The 18,302-nt window shown below is 49.6% G+C and overlaps 1 protein-coding gene across 1 annotated transcript in view; it reads left to right on the top strand.

Annotated features, from left to right (window-relative positions):
• DOCK5 (dedicator of cytokinesis 5) overlaps positions 1–18,302 on the top strand; it is a 189,478-nt gene that overhangs the window by 51,665 nt on the left and 119,511 nt on the right. Inside the window, exon 5 of the mRNA XM_038746260.1 lies at positions 12,581–12,729. Within this exon, the coding sequence (XP_038602188.1) occupies positions 12,581–12,729 (149 nt within the window). The remainder of the gene's footprint in view (positions 1–12,580; positions 12,730–18,302) is intronic.

Consider the following 18,302-nt stretch of genomic DNA (forward strand, 5'->3'; position numbering starts at 1 on the left):
ATTATTATTAATAATATTTACTGGGCACCTATTGTGTGCATAAGGGAGTACTGTACAGGCTCTTGGGAAAATACAACAGAGTCAAGAGACATGACCTTCCAACCCCCAGGGAGTTTATAATCAAGTGGGATAAAAAAGATTTGTCTCTTTAATTAGCTGTTTTTGAGGGGGAATAAGGGAAATTTTTCATTTGGTATCTCATCGTTGCTTCACAAAAGACAGTTCTAGCGTATGACCCGAGAGTAGGGATGAAGGATGAATCCACTTATGATATGTTTTTCTTCTTATTTTATAAGCACATTTCCCCAGTGGAGGCAGTCTGCCAGTCTCCTAAGTAATTAAGATGATTTCTAAGTCTTAACATTATTTATTCAATCAATAAGAGCCCCCTTTAAGGCACCGTAAAGAGCCAAGACCTGAAGAAAAATTGATGAGGAGATACTAATGCTATTAGAATTTTAAGCCACGAAGCGGAAGTCATAAAGCGTCCAGGGCAGTGTTATTAGAGGAAGGCTGAGGCACCCCAGTTTCCGCAGAGATGATTTGGTTTCCAGACAGGGACAGGAAGCAGGATGGATGCCTCCATTTACCGGTGAGGAAAAGGAGCTGGGGAGGGGTAGAGGGACCTGGCTGGCCCTTGGGCTGGAGGCCGGGGTTGGAGCTGGTGGAAAGTGCAGGATTGGCCATACCTTTGCCTCTGTCAGTCAAGCTATCAATAAATAAATCAATCGGCTCCTTCCTTGAATGGTAATCCCAGCCTGATAATAATAATAATAATAGTCATTATTATTATTATTATTATGGTACTTGTTAAGCACTTACTATGTGCCAAGCACTGTTCTAAGTGCTGGGGTAGATACAAGTTAATCATGTTGAACACAGTCCCTGTCCCACAGGGGCGTAACAGTCTTAATCTCCATTTTACAGATGAGGTAACTGAGGCCCAAAGAAGTAGAACATGGGCCTAGGAGTCAGAAGGTCATGGGTTTTATTCCCTAATCTGCCACTTGTCTGTTGGGCACGTCACTTCACTTCTCTGGACCTCAATTACCTAATCTGTAAAATGCAGATTGAGACTTGTGAGCTGTATGTGGGACAGGTACTGTGTCCAACTTAATTTGCTTGTAATCACCCTAGTGTTTAGTACATGGCACAGAGTAAGCACTTAACAAATACCATTATTATTATTATTGTTATTAAGTGACTTGCCCAAGGTCATACATCAGACATGTGGTGAACCCAGGATTAGAACTCAGGTCCTTCTGACTCCCAGGTCCATGCTCTATTCACTAAGCCACTCAGCTTCTCTGATCTCCAGGGGCCTGATCATCCCTTGGCTCCAGTGAAGCAAGTTCTCTGGGAAATGCAGAGAACAAAAGCTTTGGTTTTCAGAATGATATTGCTCAGCCACGAAACTGCAACATACAGAACACTGCAACATCCATGACATCCCCAAGGTCAACACAGTCTTCAGATCTCAATCCGAGGTTGTTTTCGGCTACTACTGGAAGGTCAGGTAGCCATCCTATATGCGTTACCTAGATCATCATTGGTTTTTACGGGTTAAATGGGTATCCTTGTTTCCCAGGAGCTTCTGGAAAACAGGCCCTCTGTGAGCCTGCATCTGTGAGGCTGCACCCACAAGCCTACATTTTAAAGGCTGCTTCTGTTAGCCTGCACCCAGAAGGCTACATCTGCAAGGTTGCATCCACGAGGCTGCATCAGTGAGCCTTCATCCATGAGCCTGTGTCTGTGTCACTGCTCATTCAGACCCTGGTCTTCTTCCTACTCCAACTTTGGCAGGTTTTGGTGAAAGAAATTCCCTCCCAATGCACATATCACTATCAATTTCTCCTCAAAAATCGGGGGACAGGAGAGGAGACATTATGCTGTGGAGGCCACTATGTGAGTCAGTATGCTCTCCAGGAAAGTGGGGAGGGTGGGAAATAATAATAATAATAATAATAACAACAACAACAATAACAATAAGAATTACTATGGTACTTCAATCAATCAATCAATCAATCGTATTTATTGAGCGCTTACTATGTGCAGAGCACTGTACTAAGCGCTTGGGAAGTACAAATTGGCATCACATAGAGACAGTCCCTACCCGATAGTGGGCTCACAGTCTAAAAGGGGGAGACAGAGAACAGAACCAAACATACCAACAAAATAAAATAAGTAGGATAGAAATGTACAAGTAAAATAAATAAATAAATAAATAAACAGAGTAATAAATATGTACAACCATATATACATATATACAGGTGCTGTGGGGAGGGGAAGGCGGTAAGGCGGGGGGATGGAGAGGGGGACGAGGGGGAGAGGAAAGAAGGGGCTCAATCTGGGAAGGCCTCCTGGAGGAGGTGAGCTCTCAGCAGGGCCTTGAAGGGAGGAAGAGAGCTAGCTTGGCGGATGGGCAGAGGGAGGGCATTCCAGGCCCGGGGGATGACGTGGGCCGGGGGTCGATGGCGGGACAGGCGAGAGCGAGGTACAGTGAGGAGATTAGTGGTGGAGGAGCGGAGGGTGCGGGCTGGGCAGTAGAAGGAGAGAAGGGAGGTGAGGTAGGAGGGGGCGAGGTGATGGAGAGCCTTGAAGCCCAGGGTGAGGAGTTTCTGCCTGATGCGCAGATTGATCGGTAGCCATTGGAGGTTTTTGAGGAGGGGAGTGATATGTCCAGAGCGTTTCTGGACAAAGATAATCCGGGCAGCAGCATGAAGTACGGATTGAAGTGGAGAGAGACACGAGGATGGGAGATCAGAGAGAAGGCTAGTGCAGTAGTCCAGACGGGATAGGATGAGAGCTTGAATTAGCAGGGTAGCGGTTTGGATGGAGAGGAAAGGGCGGATCTTGGCAATGTTGCGGAGCTGAGACCGGCAGGTTTTGGTGACGGCTTGGATGTGAGGGGTGAATGAGAGAGCGGAGTCGAGGATGACACCAAGGTTGCGGGCTTGTGAGACGGGAAGGATGGTAGTGCCGTCAACAGAGATGGGAAAGTCAGGGAGAGGACAAGGTTTGGGAGGGAAGACAAGGAGCTCAGTCTTCGACATGTTGAGCTTTAGGTGGCGGGCGGACATCCAGATGGAGATGTCCTGAAGGCAGGAGGAGATGCGAGCCTGGAGGGAGGGGGAGAGAGCAGGGGCAGAGATGTAGATCTGGGTGTCATCAGCGTAGAGGTGATAGTTGAAGCCGTGGGAGCGAATGAGGTCACCAAGGGAGTGAGTGTAGATTGAGAACAGAAGGGGACCAAGCACTGAACCTTGGGGAACTCCCACAGTAAGAGGATGGGAGGGGGAGGAGGAGCCTGCAAAAGAGACTGAGAAAGAACGACCGGAGAGATAAGAGGAGAACCAGGAGAGGACGGAGTCTGTGAAGCCAAGGTCAGATAACGTGTTGAGGAGAAGGGGGTGGTCCACAGTGTCAAAGGCAGCTGAGAGGTCGAGGAGGATTAGGACAGAGTATGAGCCGTTGGATTTGGCAAGCAGGAGGTCATGTTAAGGTACTTGTTAAGTGTTTACTATGTGCCAAGCACTGTTCTAAGCACTGGGGTAGATACAAGTTAATCAGATTGGACACAGTCCCTGTCTCGCATGGGGCTCACAGTCTTAATTCCAATTTTACAGATGAGGCAACTGAGGCATAGAGAAGTTATGTGACATGCCCAAGGTCACACAGCAGGTAAGTGGAAGAGCTGGGATTGGGACCCAGGGCCTTCTGACTCCCAGGCCCCCACTCTAATCAATCAATCAATCAATCGTATTTATTGAGCGCTTACTGTGTGCAGAGCACTGTACTAAGCGCTTGGGAAGTACAAGTTGGCAACATATAGAGACAGTCCCTACCCAACAGTGGGCTTACAGTCTAAAAGGGGGAGACAGAGAACAAAACCAAACATACTAACAAAATAAAATAGATAGAATAGATATGTACAGGTAAAATAAATAAATAAATAGAGTAATAAATATGTACAAACACATATACCTACATATACCTATATACAGGTGCTGTGGGGAAGGGAAGGAGGTAAGATGGGGGGATAGAGAGGGGGACGAGGGGGAGAGGAAGGAAGGGGCTCAGTCTGGGAAGGCCTCCTGGAGAAGCTGAGCTCTCAGCAGGGCCTTGAAGGGAGGAAGAGAGGTAGCTTGGCGGATGGGCAGAGGGAGGGCATTCCAGGCCCAGGGGATGACGTGGGCTGGGGGTCGATGGCGGGACAGGCGAGAACGAGGTACGGTGAGGAGATTAGCGGCAGAGGAGGGGAGGGTGCGGGGTGGGCTGTAGAAGGAGAGAAAGGGGGTGAGGTGATGGAGAGCCTTGAAGACCAGGGTAAGTAGTTTCTACCTGATGCGCAGATTGATTGGTAGCCACCAGAGATTTTTGAGGAGGGGAGTAACATGCCCAGAGCGTTTCTGGACAAAGACAATCCGGGCAGCAGCATGAAGTATGGATTGAAGAGGGGAGAGACATGAGGATGGAATATCAGAGAGAAGGCTGATGCAGTAGTCCAGATGGGATAGGATGAGAGCTTGAACGAGCAGGGTAGCGGTTTGGATGGAGAGGAAAGGGCGGATCTTGGCAATGTTGCAGAGCTGAGACCAGCAGGTTTTGGTGACGGCTTGGATGTGAGGGGTGAATGAGAGAGCGGAGTTGAGGATGACACCAAGGTTGCGGGCTTGTGAGATGAGAAGGATGGTAGTGGGCTTCACCCTGGGCTTCAAGGCTTTCCATCACCTCGCCCCCTCCTACCTCACCTCCCTTCTCTCCTTCTACAGCCCAGCCCGCACCCTCCGCTCCTCCGCCGCTAATCTCCTCACCGTACCTTGTTCTCGCTTGTCCCGCCATCGACCCCCGGCCCACGTCATCCCCCGGGCCTGGAATGCACCCAATCCCTCTGCTTATCCGCCAAGCTAGCTCTCTTCCTCCCTTCAAGGCCCTGCTGAGAGCTCACCTCCTCCAGGAGGCCTTCCCAGACTGAGCCCCTTCCTTCCTCTCCCCCTCGTCCGCCTCTCCATCTCCCCCATCTTACCTCCTTCCCTTCCCCACAGCACATGTATATATGTTTGTACATATTTATTACTCTATTTATTTATTTATTTATTCATTTATTTATTTATTTATTTATTTATTTTGCTTGTGCATATCTATTCTATTTATTTTATTTTGTTAGTATGTTTGGTTTTGTTCTCTGTCTCCCCCTTTTAGACTGTGAGCCCACTGTTGGGTAGGGACTGTCTCTATATGTTGCCAATTTGTACTTCCCAAGCGCTTAGTACAGTGCTCTGCACATAGTAAGCACTCAATAAATAAGATTGATGATGCTAGTGCCGTCAACAGAGATGGGAAAGTCAGGGAGAGGGCAGGGTTTGGGAGGGAAGACAAGGAGTTCAGTCTTGGACATGTTGAGCTTTAGGTGGCAGGCAGACATCCAGATGGAGATGTCCTGAAGACAGGAGGAGATGCGAGCCTGGAGGGAGGGGGAGAGAGCAGGGGCAGAGATGTAGATCTGGGTGCTATCAGCGTAGAGGTGATAGTTGAAACCGTGGGAGCGAATGAGGTCACCAAGGGAGTGCGTGTAGATCGAGAACAGAAGGGGACCAAGCACTGAACCTTGGGGAAGCCCCACAGTAAGGGGATGGGAGGGGGAAGAGGAGCCTGCAAAAGAGACTGAGAAAGAACCACCGGAGAGATAAGAGGAGAACCAGGAGAGGACGGAGTCTGTGAAGCCAAGGTCAGATAGCGTGTTGAGGAGAAGGGGGTGGTCCGCAGTGTCGAAGGCAGCTGAGAGGTCGAGGAGGATTAGGACGGAGTATGAGCCGTTGGATTTGGCAAGCAGGAGGTCATTGGTGACCTTTGAGAGGGCAGTTTCCGTGGAATGTGGGGAACGGAAGCCAGACTGGAGGGGGTCGAGGAGAGAGTTGGTGTTGAGGAATTCTAAGCAGCGCATGTAGACAACTCGTTCAAGGAGTTTGGAAAGGAATGGTAGGAGGGATATGAGGCGATAACTAGAAGGTGAGGTGGGGTCAAGAGAGGGTTTTTTTAGGATGGGAGAAACATGGGCATGTTTGAAGGCAGAGGGGAAGGAACCAGTGGAGAGTGAGCGGTTGAAGGTGGAAGTTAAGGAGGGGAGAAGGGATGGAGCGAGAGATTTCATGAGATGAGAGGGAATGGGGTCAGAAACACAGGTGGCCGGAGTAGCACTTGAGAGAAGGGAGGAGAGCTCCTCTGAGGATACTGCTGGGAAGGATGGGAGAGTAGCCGAGAGTGTTGAGTGCCAGGGGGTTGGAGAAGGGGGGGAAGTGACATTGGGGAGATCGGACGTGATGGATTTAATTTTGTTAATGAAGTAAGAGGCCAGATCGTTGGGGGTGAGGGAAGGAGGAGGGGGAGGAACCGGGGGCCTGAGAAGGGAGTTGAATGTACGGAAGAGCTGGCGGGGGTGATGGGCATGGGTGTCGATAAGGGAGGAGTAATAGTTTTGTCTGGCAGAGGAGAGGGCTGAGTTAAGGCAAGAAAGGATGAACTTGAAGTGAACGAGGTTGGCATGGTGTTTAGACTTTCGCCAGCAGCGTTCGGCAGCTCGAGCATAAGAGCGAAGGAGGTGGACAGTGGCAGTGATCCAGGGCTGTGGGTTAATGGTAGGAAAGTGGCTAAGGGAAAGCCGAGCGAGTGAGTCTCGCTGAGTAGAAAGGGTGGAGTTGAGAGCAGTAATCTGATCATCAAGACTGGGTAGAGAGGAGAGGGAGGCGAGGTGGGGTGTGAGGCGCTCAGAAAGATGGATGGGGTCAAGAGAGCGGAGATCTCTGTGAGGGAGTAATACGGATTTACAGGGGAAAGAGTGTGAGTGAGGAGGCAGGTGAGAAGATTATGATCAGAGAGAGGGATTTCAGAGTTGGTGAGGGTGGACACAGTGCAGCGATAGGAGATGATGAGGTCGAGCATATGACCAAGTTGGTGAGTGGGTGAGGTGGGGTGGAGCAAGAGGTTGGCAGCGTCGAGGAGAGATAGAAGGCGGGCGGCAGAGGAGTCATCAGGGATATCCATGTGGATGTTGAAGTCTCCGAGGATCAGACTGGGCATGGAGAAGAAGAGAAGGAATGTGAGGAAGGGGTCAAAGTCGTTAAAGAAGTTGGAGGTGGGGCCGGGAGGGCGGTAGATGACGGCTACAAGAATCTGGAGGGGGTGGTGGAGGCGAATAATGTGGGCTTCAAAGGAAGGGAAGGATTATCCGGGCTGCTGCCTGGATTATCTTTGTCCAGAAACGCTCTGGGCATATTACTCCCCTCTTCAAAAATCTCCAGTGGCTACCAATCAATCTGCACATCAGGCAGAAACTCCTCACCCTGGGCTTCAAGGCTCTCCATCACCTCGCCCCCTCCTACCTCACCTCCCTTCTCTCCTTCTACAGCCCAACCCGCACCCTCCGCTCCTCCGCCGCTAATCTCCTCACCGTACCTCGTTCTCGCCTGTCCCGCCATCGACCCCCGGCCCACGTCATCCCCCGGGCCTGGAATGCCCCCAGTCCCTCTGCTTATCCGCCAAGCTAGCTCTCTTCCTCCCTTCAAGGCCCTGCTGAGAGCTCACCTCCTCCAGTAGGCCTTCCCAGACTGAGCCCCTTCCTTCCTCTCCCCCTCGTCCCCCTCTCCATCCCCCCATCTTACCTCCTTCCCTTCCCCACAGCACCTGTATATATGTATATATGTTTGTACATATTTATTACTCTATTTATTTATTTTACTTGTACATATCTATTCTATTTATTTTATTTTGTTAGTATGTTTGTTTTTTTCTCTGTCTCCCCCTTTTAGACTGTGAGCCCACTCTTGGGTAGGGACTGTCTCTATATGTTGCCAATTTGTACTTCCCAAGCGCTTAGTATAGTGCTCTGCACATAGTAAGCGCTCAATAAATACGATTGGTGATGATGATGATGATGAAAGGGAAGGGGGAGGAGGGATAGTGCGAAAGCGACATTGGGGGGCGAGAAGGAAACCAACACCTCCTCCTTTTCCGTTGAGTCTGGGGGAGTGGGAGAAGAAGAGGCCTGTACTGGAGAGAGCAGCACAAGAGACCGTGTAGTCCGGAGACAGCCATGTTTCAGTTAGGGCGAGGAGGAGTAGAGAGCTGGAAAGGAATAGGTCCAGGATGAAAGGGATCTTACTTAAATTGGAGTGGGAGTTCCAGAGGCCACACTTGGCAGCAGCTATCCAGGGAGGGGAGGGAGGGGGAAGGGTGCGAGGGGTGGGGAGGGTTTGGATTGGGATGAGTTGGCGGGGGCCTGGGCGGGGAGAGTGGAAAGAGGGGTGGCGATGAGAAAGGAGAACTGGGATGGGGTGGGGGCGGGGAGAAGGGGAGGGAGGGGGCTGGGAGGGAGGAGTGGGGGACTGGCGCTGGTACAGAGGGATCCTTGGTAGGGGGTGAGGGGGAGTGGTCTTGGTGGGGGAGAGGGAGGGAAAAAGCTGGGTGGGAGAGGGGAAGGGGAAGGTGAGGAATGGGAATGGCTGTTGGGATCAAGGGAACTGAAAGTTCGTGGTGAGGTCAGCAGGGCGAGTGACAGTACAGCGGGAGGTTAACAATTGAGATGCAGAAGCAATAAAACAGTAGCAATGATATAAGTAGGCGATGGCGTCACAGGGTGTAGTTAAACAATCAGTATGCTATGGCAATAATAAAATTGGCAGATAATGATGTCACAGAGAGCAGATACAAACTATTAAGTGCTGGACTAGGGTGGGCCTGTTAAGGGGGGTCAGGGAGCAGAGGTACCTGGGGAGAGGAGTGAACAGTCAACTAACATGGGAGGGCTGAGTAGGTGCGAATGAGGTTGTCATTAATGTAACATGGTGCTAACAAGGGCCTTTTTCCCTGGGTGGGGGGTGGGGGACGGGGGGGAGAGATTCAGTCAGGACCGGACCGGGAAGGGGGGTATGGGGGGGGGCACTATAAGGGAGGTCGCTTAAGTTGGGGAGGTGGAAGCAGGGGGCGTCTATGGGGGTGCTCTGAGGAGGGGAGCCTTCCGGGAGCAGTGGGGGCCACGCGGTGTGATGGCGGGCGGGCGGGCGAGCCTCTCGGGAACGGAGTCCCGGGCGTCTATGGCGGCGCTCTGAGGAGAGGATTCCTCCAGGAGCAGCAAGGCCACATGGTGTGATGGTGGGCGGGCGGGCCTCTCGGGAACGGAGTCCCGGGCATCTGTGGCGGTCCTCTGAGGAGAGGATCCTTCCAGAAGCAGCAAGGCCGCGCAGTGTGATGGCGGGCGGGCCACTCGGGAACGGAGTCCCGGGCGTCTGTGGTGGCACTCTGAGGCGAGGACCCTTCCGGGAGCAGCAAGGCCGCTGATGATGATGATGATGAAGTGGCAGAGCTGGAACTAGATCCCAGGCCCTCTATCTCCCAGGACTGTGCCCTTTCCAGTAGAATGCTGCTTCTCAATCAAGCCCTTGGTACAATGCTCTGCATCCAGTAAGCGCTCAGTAAATACGATTGAATGAATGATATGATGGTAGGTACAGATAGTAGAGAAACAGCAACAGTCAGTCACACCAGTAATCTGGTGGCCAGCAGTAAAATATGGGGTGATCGATCAATCAGTCGATTAGAGGTATTGAGTGCTTACTGTGTGCAGAGCGCTGTACTAAGTGCTTGGGAGGGTACAACAGAGCTAGTCGGCACGTTCCCTGCCCACAACGAGCTTATCTTCCAGATGATCATAACCAAGAGGGAGAAATGAAAACGACAATGACCGTGGTGGAGTAGCAAATCCAACAGAACAGCCCACAGTGTGGTGGGGATTGACAGTCTCTAGCACATGATGATAAAATCTCTAACCTCCAACCCAAAGGACAGCTGTAAGAGGAGGATGAAGGAGAGGGTAGGTGTGTGTGGAAAAGAGAGTGGTGAGCAAGTCAGAGAGCCGACTCTTGGCACTTTTCAGTCAGTGTCTACTTCCAGCCTGTGCCAGACAAATTGGTAGTTCTGTAGAGATCTAGGCCAGGAAATGTGGCTCGAAGTGTCAGCAGAAGAGCCTTCTGCAGATGGTGCTGAATTTTTCTGTCTCCTGGGATTCCATTTACAAGCAGATCGAAACCTCTCTGAGCCAATGTTATTATTCCTGACTCTCCAGGTGTGTGCTCTGAAGGGGAAATAAGCCAGAAGAGGAATTTAGATTTAGTTCCAACAATCAGTTTATTTTTGATTGTCCCAGGTGGTTAATTTGGGGGTCTGTAGACCCCCCCAAAACTTGTGTCTGGTCTCTTGTCCCCATCTTTCTGAGCAAACCACCAAACCATTTCTTGCCTTCTCTGCTCCTGCCTCCCACATGTGGCTCACACCTTTCCTCTGCCCCTCACCTTGACCACAGGACCGCTCTGCCATTGTTCAAAGTCCTTCTGGAAAGCCACCAGACTGGCCATTAGTGCAATAGCCAGAGCTCTGTTCTGGAGAGCAGGAGACCCGAGTTCTAGTCCCCCAGCTCTGCCTGGATTTGGCTAATATGGGCAAAGACCACACGTGCCCTTCACTGTATGCTTCACTTCTGCCCTGCTGTTTGCTCTCTGCATTCTGTGCCCCAGCAGGAGCCCAGCAGGCAGAGCTGAGAGAGTGCAGGGTTGCAGCACGCAGGCTTTCGGAGCTAGAATCAATTCCCCCACACAGGATCTTGGTCCTGAAGAATCAAGACCAAGGCTCATGTATCATTCCTGCCTCCAGAGGATTCCATCATCATCATCAGAAAGCCACCTCCTCCAGAAGGCATTCCCCATTCACCCAGGCCCCCTCCCCTACCATACACACACCTCTCAGGCCGTGGAGTCCCCCCACAATGAAATCAGCTGTCTTAATGTGTACTAACACCATGTGATTGGCTCTTTGTGTATCAGCTGCTCCAAGGTTTCATGTTGTGACTTTTCTTCCCCAGAATTGCCGACCCTCAAGCCAAACAGTGAGACACAGGAATGTCTTTCACAAGGAAAGTGAAGTAATCCCATCTTTCAGGGAGAGTAATTGGCATTTCCAACACCCGGCGGCACAGTGAAGTTCGCCATCATCTGTTTTTGGAAATGTCGGCCAACTGGCTGGGGTGGACAGGCAATAATTATGTTGCTTAGGATAGTGCCTAATGCAGTTGAGAAAGTAGTTAAGAAAACATGCTTGAACAAAGCACTCTTTCTTTCATAGGTGTAATCTGTCTTGTGCTTCTGCTCAGAATTATGATGTTTATTCAAAAAATCTTAAATTTCTAGCAAGTGGGAAATGGATTTCAAAGTGATTTCCTCTCCACTCCTGTAGTAGCAGTTGAAAAAAATTCCAAAGGTATTTTCATTTCCTACAAATTATTTTTGCTAAAGCCACTAATGAGGCACATGAGACCTAGTGTAAAGAGCATGGGCCTGGGAATCGGAGGACCTGGGCTTTGCCAATTGCTTGCCGTGTTACCTTGAGCAAGTCACTTAACTTCTCTGTGCCTCAGTTCTCCTATTCTCCCTCCTGCTTAGGCAATGGGACAGGGACTATGTCCAAACTAATTAACTTATATCTACCCCAGCACTTAGTACACTGTTTGACACACCGTAAGCATTTAACAAGTACCATAAAAAAGAAAACCCAACCAAACAAAATAAACCAATGGTCTGATTTAGTAAATCTCCTTTCTCTAGTCTGCTGTGGCCCGATGTTCCTCTTGATGCCTCTTAACATCAGAAACTTTGCCTGTCTCTAACCCATTGTTTTCCAGAGGGCCAGTTCCCGTGAGGCAGGGCAAGGTGTGGCCATTGCTCATGCCCACCCCCAGCTACCCATCACTCCTCTCCTCCACTGCTGTCCAGTTTTCCTGTCACCTGATAATGTGCAGAGTGCTCTACTGAGCGTTTAGGAGAGGACAGTATAGTAGACACGGTCCCTGCCTTCAAAGACCTTATAATCTACTGTGTGAAAGTGCCAGACTGAGCACTTGAGAAGGGGCGACTGACTTAGTAGACACAGTCCCTGCACTCGAGGAGCTTGCAGCTTTGCTAGGGAGAGAGATTCTGATGTCACTTGTAAGTAGGAGGAAGCACTAGAGTATAAAGCTGTGAACATAAGAACTATGGGTTGTGAGCACCCAAATTCTTAGCTGGAACAGAAGTGCTGAAATGGCAGTCGGAAGGCAAATATAAGGTGGAGAAATAAGAAATCAGTCAGAAAAGAACTTCTGGAGGAGAAACACGTATTTCTTCCCCCTTCTCCCTTTCCCTTGGCTCTCATCCGCTTTCCCTTTTTCCCTCTCCCCAGTCCCTCCTCCTCTGTCTGCCTCGAGCCCCGTCCTGCTTTGATCCCCTGTAATTCTAGTTTCCTCATTCTGCTTTACCCACTGTGAAGTGGGCACATTTTTGTTCAGACTTGCAGAGCTCTTAACTGTATTGTCCTCTCCTAAGGGCTTAGTACAGTGCTTCACACACAGCAAGCACTCAATGAATTCCGTTGATTGATTGATTTGGATCAAAGAAGTTGCCAGACTACGACGGGCTTTTGGGAATGTTGGTGTGACCTTTTAGGGAATTAAGGCTTCGTTCCCCAACTGACTGGTTTCCTTGTCATTTTCCCCATATAGGACAACAAGGTAGTAATGTTTCGCCAGCTGCAGCAGATGATATACAGTCTGATCGAGTGGAGGTCCCAGATCCTGTCTGGCACTCTGCCCAAAGACGAGCTAGCAGAGCTCAAGAAGAAGGTCACAGCCAAAATCGACCATGGCAACAGGTAGTTCCCAGCTGGCCCCTCCTACAGTCCATCCCTCCGCCACTCAATTGGGCTCCCACCGATAGTCCTGGCACCTGCCCCACTCTGAAACAGTGAGACCTCTGCCTCTCACTCAGTCAATCAATAGCATTGTTTGAGCACCTGCTGAGTGCAGAGCATTGTACTAAATCAATCAATCAATCAATCAGTTGTATTTATTGAGCACTTACTCTGGGCAGAGCAGTGTACTAAGCGCTTGGGAGAGTATAATGCATCAGAGTTGGTAGACACATTCCCTGCCCACACTGAGTTTACAGCCTGGAGGGGAAGACAGACATTATAAATAAATAAATGAAAAATATGTATGTAAGTGCTGTGGGGCTGAGGGTGGGATGAATACCAAATATCCAAAGGGTACAGGTCCAAGTGCCATAGATGTTGCAGAAGGTTAAGGGAGTGGGGGATAAGAGGGCTTAGTCGGGGAAGGCCTCTTGGAAGAGATGTGACCTTAATAAGGCTTTGCATAACCACTTTGGGGAGAGTGGTTGACTGGCATCTGTGGTGTGGGAGGGAGTTCCAAGCCAAAAGAGAGGACATGGGTCAGGAGTTGGCGGCAAAATAGATGAGAACAAGGTATAATGAGTAGTTCGGCATTAGAGTAGTGAAGTGTGCAGGCTGGATTGTAGTAGGAAATTAGGGAGGTGAGGTAATAGAGGGCAAGGTGATTGAATGTTTTAAAGCTGGTGGTAAGGAGTTTCTCTTTGATGTGGAGGTGGATGGGCAACCACTGGAGGTTCTTGAGGAGTGGGGAGAGTTAGTAGACGCAATCCCTGCCTTTGAGGAGCTTATCGTTTAGTGGAAGAGACAGGAGAACATGAATTGGTGAGATAAAAGAATCAGAGAACAGATGCAGTCATCGAAAGTAAAAATAAACAAATAAACAGATATTCAGTTGGCTAATGGAGTGGCCTAGTGGAAAGAGCCCAGACCTGGAAGTCAGAGGACCTGCATTCTGATCCTGGCTCTGCCTCCTGCTTCCTGGATTTGACTCTTCCATTAGGCTCCACTGCTCTCTTTTGGGAGTTCTGCCTCCTTTCATGTCTCAGGGCCACCTCTCTCGTCTTCCGCTCACATTCGAGGTTTGCCCCCCCCCCAGCCCCCAAGTAGTCCGGTGTTTCAGGGGTTTCCACTCTGGCATGTATTTGCACCCTTTCCACCTTCCCTGCCCTGGCTCTTGGCTGTGATCTCGGGGGCGTTTGGAGAAAGGCACAGGAGGAAGGAGCTCGGTGGCACTGGAATCTTGAGATGTTTCCCTTTCCCAAGAAGGGCTGTAACTCTGGGGTTTCTGTTGGCCTGAGGCTCTGGAGACTATGAGCCTGCAATGGAGGTCAAGGATCTGAGATCCCAGAGCGGGCTACCCTCTTCCCTGAGTGTCTTGGCCCCGGGCAACGCCAGGATGGAGCAGCCCAATCTCTTGGCATGTGGCACCGCTTCTTCCCTCAAGAGAATCAGCGCTCTCTGGTCCATGCCTGCTCGTCCATGCTGACCAGTCCTTACCTGCCGGTCATGCCACCTGGTCCATACCAACCATTCCATCCCCATTCATCCATGCTAGCTGGTCCATGCCTGTTGGTCCACACCTGCCAGTTCATGCCCACTGATCCACGCCAGCCGATCTCTACCTGCTGGTTCTCACCAACTGGTTGGCACAGCTCCTGGTCTCAGCTCGGGAAGTCAAGCTGCTCCTTCAACATGTGGATGGCCCTGGCCCAGTCTGTAGGCCAAGTGGCTTTCCTAAGTTTGAGGAACCTCCTTGACCTCTTGAGCTACTGTGCCATGTCCAGCCATGTCCACAGTCAGCAGCAGGTAAATTCAGAAACATTTCTACACCCGAGGAAAGAAATTTCCTCTTCATTCTCTGGCTACTTGGCACACTTGACAGGTATCTGAGAGCTTTGTTCTCAACAGCCCTGGTTTTATCACCTCCAATGTGATTGAATAGAAATAACGCAGACCTCCTGCCTCATTGGCTTCAAGCTCCCACCAGCAGCTTTCTCCATCTTCAGTGTGGTCTCTCTTCACCTGCTACTCCCAGTCAATCAGTGGTATTTATTGAACGCTTACTGTATGTAGTACACTGCATTAAGTGCTTGGGAGAGGACGTCACCCTGCTCCTCAAAAAGCTCCAGTGGTTGTTCATCTGCCTTCACTGCAAACAAAAACTCCTCACCATCGGCTTTAAAGCACTCCACCATCTTGCCCCCTCCTACCTCACCTCACTTCTCTCTTAATACAACTGCTTCTCTCTTAATACAACCCAGGGCGCACACTTCGCTCCTGTAATGCTAACACTTTCACTTTGCCTCGTTCTCCCGTCTCACTGCCGAACCCTAGCCGACATCCTGCCTCTGGCCTGGAACACCCACCCTCCTCAGATCAAACAGACAGTTACTCTCCCTCCCCTTTAAAGCCTTACTGAAGGTATTTCCTTCAAGAGAAGCAGCGTGGCTCAGTGGAAAAAGCACGGGCTTTGGAGTCAGAGGTCATGGGTTCAAATCCCGGCTCCACCACTTGTCAACTGTGTGACTTTGGGCAAGTCACTTAACTTCTCTGGGCCTCAGTTCCCTCATCTGTAAAATGGGGATGAAGACTGTGAGCCCCAAGTGGGACAACCTGATCCCCTTGTAAATTCCCCAGCGCTTAGAACAGTGCTCTGCACATAGTAAGCGCTTAATAAATGCCATTTAAAAAAAAAAAAAAAAGAGGCCTTCCCAGATTAAGCCCCACTTTTCCTCATCTCCCACTACCTTCTGCGTCACCCTGACTTGCTCCGTTTGCCCTCCCCCCCCCGCCTCCGCCTCACAACACTTACGTATATATCCGTTATTTCATTTATTTGTATTGATGTCTGCCTCCCCGACTCTAGACTGTAAGTAAGTTGTGGGAAGGGGATGTGTCTGTTTATTGTTGTATTGTACTCTCCAAGTGCTTAATACAGTGCTCTGCCCACAGTAAGCGCTCAATACATACGATTGAATGAATGAATGAACAGAGATGATAAGATGTGTTCCGTGCCCATAAGGAGTTTGCATTCTCGTGGGGGAGACATATAATAAATTATGACATGTATGTAAGTGCCATGAGGTTGAAGATGGGATCAGTATCAAGTCCTTAAATGGTACAGATTCAAGTGCTTAGGTGACGCAGAAGGGAGAGGAAGTGTGGGAATGAGGACCTAGTCGGGGAACCCATATCGGAGGACATAGGAGTTTAATAAGGCTCAGAGAAGCAGCGTGGCTCAGTGGAACAAGCACGGGCTTGGGAGCCAGACATCATGGGTTCTAATCCTGGCTCTGCCACTTGTCAGCTTTGTGACTTTGGGCAAGTCACTTAACTTCTCTGTGCCTCAGTTACCTCAACTGTAAAATGGGGATTGAGACTGTAAGCCCCATGTGGGACAACCTGATTACCTTGTATCCCCCCAGCATTTAGAACAGTGCTTCGCACATAGTAAGCGCTTAACAAATGCCATCATTATTATTATTATATTAAGGCTTTGAGGACAGGTTGGGTGATAGTCTATCTGGTCTGAAAGACAGCGAAGTTCCAGGCCAGAGGGAGGATGTGAGCAAGGGGCTGGGAGCGAGACAGGTACAACTGAGGTACAGTGAGTAGGTTGGCATTAAAGGATTGGGGTATGCAGGCTTGGTTGTAGTAGAAGATGAATGAGGAATTGCTAGGAGGGAGAGACATGATTGAGTGCTTTAAAGCTGATGATAAAGAATTTCAATTTAATGCAGAGATTGATGGGTAACCACTGGAGATTCTCGAGGAGTTGTTGACATGGATTGAATGGAAACGCTTTGTTCCTCCCAAGGTCACCTTCTGACCATCCTTCACTCTCAACTCTTCTGCCATTGACCCCTTGTTCAGGCTTCTCCCTGTGCTGGGATCTCTTTACCTCTTCATATCAGCTAGACTGCGGCAATCCGTGTCTCCAATTCCCACCTCTATCAAGAAGCTTTCATTCATTCAATCGTATTTATTGAGTGCTTACCATGTGCAGAGCACCGTACTAAGTGCTTGGAAAGTACAAGTTGGCTTTCCCACTTAATCTGAAAAACCTCAAATCATAACTAACCCATTGCCACCCTTATCACTTCGTTATTTTTACTCATCCTCCCCATTCAGGGAGTGCCATCATCTTGATGCTTTGCTAGCGTTCAGGCTCTCACGACCAGTCCAGTACCATATCCTGCCGGCTCTTCCTACGCAGCATCTCCTGGCTCTGCCCATTCCTCTCCATCTAACTGCCACCTCTTTGGAATGAGCTGTGGTTATACCGTGATTAGACTATTGCCTCAGCCTCCAGCCTCTCTCCTTCCAGTCTAGATCCATGCTGTGACTGCATGGATCATCTTCCTGAAGCATCACTCAGTCCACATCTCTCCTCTTCAAAACCTGTGTCTCTGTATCAAACAATAATTTGTCACTGTAGGCCTCAAGGCTCTCCACCATCTGACCCCACCTTACGTAGCCACTGTTTTCACCTTCTATTCCTTAACTCTCTGTATTTGCTCCTCCCAAGCCAAACTTCTAGTAGTATCTCACTCTCCACTCTCTCGCCACCATCCCCTTGCTCACTCTGATCCCCCAGCTTGAAATTATCACCCTACGCACATCAGACAGACCTCAGCTCTCCCAACATCCATCTGCTCCACACAAGCTTTCCCAGATTCATTCCTGACATCCCTAGTCATATTATTCCTTCCACCAACTCAAACATTTATGAGCTTATTAAACCCTCTTGAGCCCTCATGTATATATGTTTACTCAATATATTTATTTTGACCACTCTAGTTGTAAATATTATTCTGTGTGTGTCCCCCGTTTGAGTGGAAGCTCCTGGTGGGCAGGGAATGAGTCATTTATTCTCTTTTTCCCAAGTACCTAGTCTAAATAAATGCTGCTGCTGATGCTACTACTATCAATCAATGGTATTTATAGAGTGTGTACTTTGTGCAGAGCCCTGTACTAAGCACTTGAGAGAATACAATATATCTGAGTTGGCTGACACATTCCCTGCCCTCCGCGAGCTTGCAGACTACAGTACTGCTACTGCTTCTGCTGCTCAAGAACCCAACTGAAAGAGCTGCAAGGGCAAAGCTTGGCCTTCAGAGGCTAGTCTAACTCACAGAATCCCCATAAATGCCAGAAACTGGGAGTGTCAGTGAGTCCAAAGAGGAGTGTCATCCCTAACTGGAAGATTCAGTCAGAATCACGAGCCCCCCAACCTCCTCCCTTTCCTTTAGCTTTGGCTCTGGCTGCTTTTAGGGAAAACTGTAGGACAAGGCTTAATTTTATCATGGAGTTTGATCTTTAAGTGATTTGGTTGGACATCAGGACTCCTGGGACCATTTCCAACACTTCTCCAAACCTCAAGAGAATCTGGGAGTGGCCCTTATATTGAGGCACAAAGGGTTTTGTGGGAAATTAACAGTGGCAGCATTTGTGCTGCTCTTTAGAATGTATAATGGGGTCTTTGATTCCACTGATTTTCAGAGTTAGCAAAGAAGGGCGGTGCATGATAGAAA

This window comes from Tachyglossus aculeatus, chromosome 5 (genome assembly GCF_015852505.1).
Source record: "Tachyglossus aculeatus isolate mTacAcu1 chromosome 5, mTacAcu1.pri, whole genome shotgun sequence".
NCBI lineage: Eukaryota > Metazoa > Chordata > Mammalia > Monotremata > Tachyglossidae > Tachyglossus > Tachyglossus aculeatus.